The following is a 10,088-nucleotide window of genomic DNA, read 5'->3' as shown; positions in this document are numbered from 1 at the left end:
CAAAGGAGCCAGTCAAGACGGAGAAACTTAACCTCAAAGTCATGGCTGCACTCCTACTAGCCATGGTAACGTAATTGTACAACTATCAATATTACCAGTTTTCATGGTGCTCAACCTGTTAGTACGGCTTAATATGATGACCCACTGCAGAGGTCAAGGCAATGACAAACACACTCCTTAGTATGGTCTGGTGATGCTTATTACAGCGGGACACTGCTTCCTGAAAAACAAAATGCTTCAGTCCACAAACAATGCCACCACATAACAAGCACTACATGAATGATCTTATTCTCTATACCGTTTACTCAGTAATGCCAAAATTTGCATAAAATGTTTCTTTTACCTTGATGCTTTATTTGCACAGTGACCTCATCTGGCCCCATTACTCAGCAGTAAACAGAGCCAAAAAATTAAGAAACAAGGTGCTTCCCCTTGCAACAATCACTTAATCCACATGAACATGCACAGAAACCATTTTATTAAATAGTTCTGTAGATGTTTCATCGCAGCCGCCGCACCAAACCTATGGCACAACAACATATGTCATTTGGCTTCCAACATCAACTCTAGTGCCACCCAGTTCAACCTCGACACCACTCTTGTCAGCCTTGATGTGAAAGATAGCGTCATAAGGAATGGCAACCTTGCCTGTCTCCTCGCAACCAAGAGTAGGCATACTTCGTGGCCCCGCCGTGGGATTTTCATACCTGAGGAGCTTCACGTTGACGCCATCAAAACTGGCATGGCCACTCATCCTGCTCAACCGTGCCAACACCTTGGCTGCGCTGTCTCCGTCTAGCACCGGGACCTGAACCTCAAAGCAACCGGACGACTGCTGCTGGTTAATGCAGCACACATTGACAAAGGTATCGCTACAAAAGACCACACGCGGCTGCCCGGGGCAGCATTCTTCCCGGATGACCTCTTCGGCCTTCGGGTCGTCGCTGAACTTGACTTCGACGTCATCCACTTCTAGCGTGTTGAGAATGTACCTCGAGTTTTCCAACAGCACCTCTCGCTCGTCAAAGTCGAGGGTCACGTTGAGAGCGTCAATGCCCAGCTTCTCGACCTTCTCGCGCACCGCCTGCGCAAACGGCATCACCTTTTTCATGTGCTTCTTCAGCTCCGGCTTGTCCTTGAGCTGCGCCGAGACAACCTTGTTGTCTGGAAGACCGTTGTGTTTCTGGAAGAGCTGCTTGAGCGTGGTCAGGATCGTCAGCTGCCAGGGAGGGAACGTCTTGGCCACCCAGATTGTTGCGCGAACCATCTGGGGTCCCGGAGGATGCATCGAGAGGTCTTTCTTCTTGCTACACTTGCTTCCAGCTGTACGAAATGCCTTCAGTCGCAGCCGGAACTCGTGCACGGAGTCCATGAGGTACTGCGACGACTTCAGGAGGGTTTCATCGGGTGCAGGGACAACGGGCCACCTGGCATGCATTATGCTCTCCTTTTTCCCAAGCATAGACCACACGTGCTCGCAGATGTGCGGGCAAATGGGGCTTAGGATGATGGCCTGCAGCTCGATGAATTTCATGACAAGGTCTCGGTGCATTCCTCTCAGTACGCACAACTCGCGGTACTTGTCCCTTGCAGCCTGGAACTCGAAAAAGCCAGTCCTCAAGGCCTCCTTGAACATCATCTGGTGATAGTGTTCCTTGGTTGCGACAACCCCGTGGCTCATGTCGGCTTCAAAAGCTCTGTCCACGTAGCTGTCCGTCGGGCCTGTCCGCAGTGAAGGTAGGGAGGCAAGCATCTCTTTCACCCACTCGAGGAATGTGTACAGACGCAAAATTCCAGCGTCTGCCATTGTGACGACGAAATTTGCATCTTCAATACCATCGCCGGCGTCTGCGAGAGCCAGCCGCATTCCATCAGCCGAGAACGTGTCCAATGCATCTGCAAGGGTGAGAAAGTTTCCTGTAGATTTAGACATTTTCTCCGAGTTGAGCAACAGGTGGCCGTTGGCTCGCATACCGAGAACCCACTTCTCTGGCTGTTCTGGCCACATGGCACAGTGGTTAAAGATGCAGTAGGACAGATGGTTAGGTATCAAGTCTTTGCCAGAGCAGCGCAGGTCCATGGGATACCAGTATTCAAACTCCTTTTTCATAGCATCGAGGGCCTCTTTCTTCTGAAGTTCAGTCTTGCTTGCAACATTAAGGAATATGTAGTCCCAAGCTTCCGGTGTCATGTCTTCTGGCTTGATGAAGTATGGAGGGCAAGCTGACCTACCCATGAGGTCGCCACTTTGGAGGTAGTGAGCAACTGTGTAGTATGCCATGTAGATTGTGGAGTCAGATAGTGACTCTATCAGCCACGATTCATCCCACGGTAGCTTCGTTCCAAGACCATAAGTTCTAGAGCATGCGTGCTCGCAAAGCCAGTCCAGGGTTGCCTGAAAGTTCTTGCGAACTTCCTCCGAGTACGTCTCCATCTTGGACAAAGCAGTCCTTGCCATGTCCTTCCACATGGGCTCGCCATAGTCGAGGTACCACTGATCGCAGAGTGCTACAACACACTCGTCACCCGAACGGGAAATCACTTTTTTCTCAGGCTCCATGTACACGACACCTTTGCCATCGTCAACCATACCCTTCTGGATGTCCTTCTTCACATCCTGAATCCTTTTCCCTTTGTATGGTCCAACTAACAGCACACCTTCGTAGAATCCCTTAAGATATATCTTCTCCTTGGCTTCCTGAAGCTTCTCGCGATCATTCTGGCTTTGGATTTTCAGCTCATCGCAGACTGCAACAGCCGAGAGTGAGCCATACCCGGGCACTTCCACGATGGGAACCGGATCGAATGGCAAAACTGCGCTGTCAGCAACACCATATTTTTGCCGCAAGGGTTCTTTGTTCTTGAGGTCACGCAAGGTTGCGTAGTCGTCTGGTGAATCCGACGGCACCGAAGTCACCACCCCTGTTCCCTTGTCTTCCTTGATGTTGAGCATCGGAAGTGTGTAGATGACCTTATGGCAGGTCAGCGGTGACGACAGTCCAAGACCGATCAGATCCTGGCCCTTGAGGTTAAGGAGAACCTTGACCTTGCCAGCATCCACCGTGAAGCCTTGATAGCTCATGTTGAGTGCAGCCCGGTACGTGCAAACAAAAACATCACCATCTTTGAGCTCAAATGCTACGTAATCCATGTCAGGCCGGACCCAGCAGTTGGTCTGCCCGTACATCGTCTCCGGGCGAAGCGTGGCCGCAACTAGAAACAGGTTGCGGCCTTGCATCGTCTTCAACGCTTTTGGGAACGGTTCGACTGCCTTCATCTTGACTAGCAGGTACTCCTGGGGCCCGACGCCTTCTCCGGTGCTCCTGTCGTGGTCCATGCAAGGCTGGTTTACCTTGGGCGAGAAGATGGTATAACGTTTGCCAAACTTTATGCGCTGTCTCTCCTTGAGGCGAAGAAACTGCCAACGAACGAACGAGTCGTAATACGGGTTCACGTCCGTGGTCACGAACGAACGTCGCCAGTCCGCTTTGAGACCCATCCTCTTGAGGTCCTCGCGGATTATGGGCGGGAAGTAGTGCAGCCAGTAGGCAGCGTCCGCAAACTTCGCGATTTCTTCGTCCGACAATCCCAACGACTGCATAATCTGCCACTGGTACTTGGCCGCTACGGTCTTGGCAGCCGCCTTGCTCTTCTTGCCTTTCGCTTTGCTCTTGAGCACGGCCTCGGCCGAGTCGCCGGCGGACCCCTTGGCGTCGTCATCGGCTGCGGTGTCGTCGTCGGGAAACACGGGCGGACAGCCGAACTCTTCCATCTCGCGCGCCAGCTTGTCGGCGCACGCCTTGATCGGCATTCCGGTGGCGTGGAAACCGAACGGGAAGAGGCATTTCTTGCCGAGCAGACGCTGGTATCCGACGGCGAACTCACACTTGGACAACGAGAAGGAGTGACCCAGATGAAGGCGCCCATTCACGTATGGGTAGGGAAAAGTGACGAAGAACTTTCCGTCGCCACCTTCGCCAGGACCCGCGTCGACCTCAAACACTTTCTCGGCTTCCCATTTCGCCTGCACGTTGGCTTCGATTTCCTGAAGAACTCGCACTTTGAAAGTTCCTTTCCTCTCGCCGGCAGATGCCATGCTGTGTCGTCTGTCGCGCAGGCTATTGCGCCAGCCGAAGTTCGCAGGCCGCACGGCGAGCAAAAAGCACTTGCTGCCGCACTCCGAGAAAAAAAATCACTGGCAGCAGCGCACGCTACTCACTTTAATTCAACATATGACAACGCGCCCGGCTGGCCCACGTGTAAGGCCAGAACTCCTGACAACGCAGACCAACAAAGGCAAAAAATAACTGAAAGACAAAAGCTGCTGCTACGTGAACGACAAAGGAAGCGGAACCGCGGAACCTCTGAAATTTGAAACAAAAATAATATATATGAGATAGGGTGTCTGATGTGTCGTTTTGTTTTCAACGCTCAGTTTAATGACTTTACACCATGCTTTACACCGACTTTACATCCGTTTCTACGTTTTCTTCTTGTGTAAATGGGTGTCCCATAGAGTTTCTCACTACATTACCTCTATGGGGTGTTCCCTGGCGGCAAATTTTCGATGTAAGTTAAAAATAATTAAAACTTTCTTTTAAAAAGACGTATAAATAAATAAAGCGATAGTTTTTGTTAAATTTTATTTTACAAGAAAGAAAGAAAAAGTTCCAACTGTTCTAGTCACAAGTAAGGACTGGTTTCGGTTTCCTGAAGTCTGGCTACCCGCACACATCACTTTCTAGTCCTCCGGCTATAGTGTACTAGAATAATACTAGAACCACTTCGCGAGATCCTGATCGAGACTGCGTAAGATGAAAACTGACAGTTTGCGGAGAATGAACCATTCGCAATTAGCTCGCTCCAAGTAGTGAATGTTGCCTCAAGCTCTGGTGCCACTTTAACTGTGGCAACGACTCAACCGTAGTTTTCGCGACAACGTAGGTACAAAAGCAACAAAGGCTCGAGATATTGCATGAGAAAGTTCTGCATTTCAGTGGGCATGAAGACGAAGTGTCTGCTCAACTGTACTTTAGAGGTGGGCTGTGCCAAGACATATTTGTACGCTCCCTTGCCGCTGCGAACCATTTGCTACAAGACTCAGAGCCGCATCATCTGCTAAAGAATAATGCCTGAAAGTGACTTTCATGACCTTTCACGTGTTTTAACTCGAGGTTGCAGCCTGCTGCTGTGGTATTTGGGACTCCAGCATCCAGTGACAGCCGCCTAATTTTCTATATCGCTGGTTGTGGCGAGAAAGTGCATTTTAAAGACAGGTTGTGAAGCCTGCCTGAACTTACTACTGATCACAAAATGGGCAGCAGGAAATTTGAGGCTTGCAGAGTTTGTCATATGAAAGACAATGGTGGTTTGTCATATCCTGCCTCCCCTATATGCAAGTTTATGATCAACTTGGACAAAGACTTCATAGTTTGTTTTAGTCTTCTTGAGTTGCACGCAGACAGTGTTTTAGATGTTTTAGCTAGGTGCTGTTAAAGCCAGGCTGCAGCATCAACTTGGCTGCCCTGATCACTTCGAATCCATCACAGCAGAACTCACTGCTTTCTACATCACAACCAGGCTACATTTCTTAACAAAAAGCGTGAAGAAGTGTAATGAAAGAAGACGCCCTGCAGGCATCAAAATATATTAAACTCAGTTGGTGTTCCTAGAACTCCATGCTACAAGGTGTTTTTTGGTCATGTGTTTTAACAGTAATAGTTACTTATAATGGGATTTGATGCTCGGTGTCTAGGGAAGGTACACTTTAGGGTTCCATTATAGCTGTGCTATTTTCATTGTGAATAATTAAAAAAATACTAACCTGGATTTCTTTTGAGCGTCACTCTGACAGTATGTGCTGAAGATGCGGCGGATTTCTTAGGAGCTAAAATTTCGGGAAAAATTTTGAGTTTGTATGTGCGCAATTGCATAGTCAAAAATGAATTCATTCCGGGGTTTAATGTGTAAAACACACTAAGATCTAATTATTAGGCACGCAGTAAAGAGGGGGGGGGAGGGACACATGAATAATTTTGACCAACTGGGGTTTTATAACCGGCAACACGGACATGTTTGCATTTTCCTGCTATGAAAGTGCAGCCAACGAGTCCATTATTTAATCCTACGCCCTCGGGGTTAGCAGCGCAACGCCGAAGTCGCTACGCACTTTTTCCTGTCATTTGCGATAAGCACGCGATTTAAATGGAGTGGTAAATATAGCTCCATAGAAGCAAGGCAGGCCCAGATATACTGGCTTTCGAGCAGTAGATGAGCAACAAGAAGCTCCGTGAATTGCCAGCAGGCACATGCGATACGACGAGCGCAATGAAAGCGCCGGACTGTGCGAGAATACGCTAGCAGACGACATTGTCGATACTATGGTCTCGATGTGGCCTTCAAAATCTTCCTTTACACTATACTTTGTTAAATACAATCCTGTTCTGTTATAAAGAAAGAACCATGTCCGTAAAGAACCCTTAATAACACGGACCGCCTCAAAAGCAACGAATATGAGAGCAGCCGGTCTGCTAGAAAAGGTCGCAGTGGCGACACCTGGTGGCGTCAACGGAAAGAGGCACGCGCGCCCCTTTCCGGTCGTGTCACTAGGACATTATTCTAGTACACTATACCTCCGGCGTTCGTTTTCTCTCTCTCTTTCGACAAGCCGGGCAAATAACCGTGCCAAGCGTTATATTAAACGACCTGTATCACAAAATGCGATCTTGCTGCGAAATTTGAGTAAGAACAAAGCAGGGATAGGCTAAACGTAGGTGGATTCCGCGATAATACCGATTTTCTTAATTCTCTGCAGTTCAAACTTGGCATTGCGAAGCGCAGTGCACTCATAAATTTCAGTTTGTGCGTCTGTTTCATGTATGATTAAAATCGATGGGACCCAATTTGTTCGAATTGGACATCCAATTGGTTTCAATTGGCCATCACTTGGTATATGCCAACTGGACCAAATTGGAAGTCACTATCGATTATCAATCTTGTGAAAGCACAAAATAGTTGGTAGTTATAATACCACAATACAAATGCGAGTCTTCAAGTGATCTTTGCATTTTTGGTGTGATCAATAGAGAGTCCTGCATTAGCTTCTTGCAAGGTTAAAAAGAAAGTCCACCGACGATTACGATACTCCATAATGCGAAATTTGAGCGCAGCTCTATATACGTGTTTTCATTTAGCGATATGTTGGCTGGCGCGAACAGCCTGTCTCGTGCGCCGCGTCGCAAACGGAGCGAAGTGTGGCGCGACTGCCTCGCCAATCTAGAGATCGCGAGATCTCGCGATCTCTCGAGCTAGCCACACGCGCGTGGCTCGAGCTCGAGCCAGCGCGTGGGTGACGCGTGGGCCCGATTCACAGCAGCTGCACTTGACAGACCTCCCAAACCATAGAGTTCCAATAACTCTATGTCCCAGACGATGCGCACTGCTCTGGCGCCATCTCGTAGCAGTCGTCGTCGCGCTACGCCATGGCGCTACGGATTTCCTCTCACCCCGATCCCCTCCCTCTCCTCTTTCCGCCTCACGGGGCCGCTGCACCTCCCCCCCCCCCCCCCCCGCTTTACTCTCCGCGTCGTTCATCGAATAAGCCCGATGACGGCCCGCTAGAGGTTCGCACTGTTTCCGCAACTGTAGCAGGAGGCAAGAGAGGCGCAAATCTCATGTTATAAACGTTCTTATTGTCACTCGGTCTTGCTTTCGCGAAATAGGTGTTTTTTCTGTGTGTGTGTGTGAGTGAGTTTTAGTTTGAAGTAGCACTCGTCCTGTCTGGTCTTCCTCTCTTGTGTCCTTGTGTTGTTTTGCACTTTAAGTCATATACGGATTCTTACGAATTCGCCCAAATTTCAGTTCTTGTAGAACTAACTTTGCTTACCAGCGGGACGTCTTGAATTTTTTCCAAAATTTTGCCCTCCAAAGTGGTGTTGTGGCCCTTACAGGAGCATGTACGTATATACAGGGTGGCCCACGTAACTTTACCAAAACCTTAAAGATTTGCAAATTGCACGTAGCTGGAAAGAACTGAGGTAATGATGTTTGCCGTCGCTTGGAGACATTCAGATTATTTTTTTCTTGCATTCCACCTAATTACACAATTAGTCTGAATTAATTATTCAAATTCTCAAATATTATAATTAGATGAAAAGAGTCAATTAGAAAATTATAGAGCAACATGAAAAACGCCTGACACAGCTCTCTGTTGCTCAATACGTGCTACATAAAAGTGTCTTTCAGAGTGTGAAAGAAACTCGCAAATACACGCGAAATTGCCGCACAAGTGGCCCTATTTCTCTGCAAAGTTCTGGTCAAGTGGATCCGCATTGCAGACTCCACGGCTAGAATTTGTAAATTGCAATATGGGCCATAAGGTAATTAGCTAAAATTAATTAGTTTTTGTTAATTAGTCAATTACGCATTTCAATTTTTTGTGCAAGCGGTGACCACCACTTCAAGTGCACCACTTGCCACAGGCAACCTTTGAGCATTTTTGAAAGTGTTCGCTGAAATACCCTATATACTTATGCATTATATAGCATCTACTAACAAAAATAACATGCTAGGTAATTATTGAATGTGCCGTGGGAATCAAATTGCGAATTCAGCAAATGCACAGGTGCGCACTGGGGCACTCCAATGCACGTTGGTGCGATTTGCCGAAATCGCCAAAAGGTCATAAAGTGTCACGTCTGGTCACATGTGCATCTGCTTTCAATCAGCAATGTTTTGATGATCGAATTTGGCACTTCTGACTTCGTTATAGAAAACTAGTTCATGTAAGCGCTTTACAAAAAGTGACGTGAAAAATGGACGCAGCACGAAATCAGTGAGAAGGAAGGCAACGGAATAATTTTATACTGACCTGTACAGTACCTATAGTAGCCACGATACCTCCATTCGAAGTAGTACTTTTTTCCAGTGGTTCGATCCTCCTATAACTAGCGATGAAGTTAGAAGGGCCTTGCAAGACATGAAATGGGGAAAGGCGGCAGGAGATGGAATAAAAGTCGATTTAATGAAAGGTATTGGAGGAGGCATAATGCTTGAAAAACTGGCAGCCCTCTATATCAACTGTCTATTGACTTCAAGGGTCCTAGAGAATTGAAAGAGTGTCAACATTATACTGTAATCTACAAAAAGGGAGCCGTTAAAGAATCCGAAACTTATAGGCCCATTAGCTTACTTCCAGTATATTATATAAAATACTCACCAAGGTAATTTCTAATAGAATAAGGGCAACACTGGACTTCAGTCATCCAAGGGAACGGGCTGGCTTCAGGAAGGGATACTCTACAATGGATCACATCCATGTCATCAACCAGGTAATTGAGAAATCCGAAGAGTACAATCAGCCTCTCTAGCTATATGGCTTTCATAGATTACGAAAAGGCACTTGATTTAGTAGAGATATCAGCAGACATAGAGGCATTACGTAATCAAGGAGTACAGGATGCTTATGTGAATATCTTGGAAAGTATCTACAGAGTTTCCTCAGCTACCTTAATTCTCCACCAGAAAAGTAGGAAGATACTTATAAAGAAAGGGGTCAGAGAAGGAGACGCAATCTCTCCAATGCTGTTCACTGCCTGCGTGGAAGACGTATTCAAACCATTGAATTGGAAAGGCTTAGGAGTAAGGATCAACGGCGAATATCTCAGCGACCTTCAGTTTGCAGATGACATTGTCCTGTTCAGCAACACTGGGTACGAGTTATAACAAATGATTGAGGCTGTACCTTAACAGAAAGAGTGTAAGAGTGGGGTTGAAGATTAATATGCAGAAGACAAAAATAATGATCAATAGCCGGGCAAGGAAACAAGAGTTCAGGATGGCCATTCAGCCTCTATAGAGTCTGTGAAGGAGCACGGTTACCTATATAGGTCAGTGACTCACAGGGTACTGATCATGAGAAGGAAATTTACAGAAGGATAAAAATGGGTTGAAGCGCATATGGCAGACATGGTCAGATCCTGACTGAACTTTACCATTATCATTGAAAAGAAATGTGTACAATGAGTGCATTGTACCGGTGCTGTTAATGTTAGGTAACTGGTAATGTTAGGCGTAACGTTAAGAGACAG

The 10,088-nt window shown here is 47.2% G+C and overlaps 1 protein-coding gene across 1 annotated transcript; it reads right to left on the bottom strand.

Annotated features, from left to right (window-relative positions):
- Window positions 1-457: 457 nt before the first annotated feature.
- LeuRS (Leucyl-tRNA synthetase) lies at window positions 458-4,358 on the bottom strand. Its single transcript, XM_075669407.1, has one exon. It carries the CDS (start codon window positions 4,094-4,096, stop codon window positions 524-526), a length of 3,573 nt encoding a protein of 1,190 aa, XP_075525522.1. The 5' UTR covers window positions 4,097-4,358; the 3' UTR covers window positions 458-523.
- Window positions 4,359-10,088: the final 5,730 nt, after the last annotated feature.

Source organism: Dermacentor variabilis, chromosome 9, assembly GCF_050947875.1.
Source record: "Dermacentor variabilis isolate Ectoservices chromosome 9, ASM5094787v1, whole genome shotgun sequence".
In the NCBI taxonomy this organism is placed as follows: Eukaryota; Metazoa; Arthropoda; class Arachnida; order Ixodida; family Ixodidae; genus Dermacentor; species Dermacentor variabilis.
This window is presented reverse-complemented; position numbering and strand designations above follow the sequence as displayed.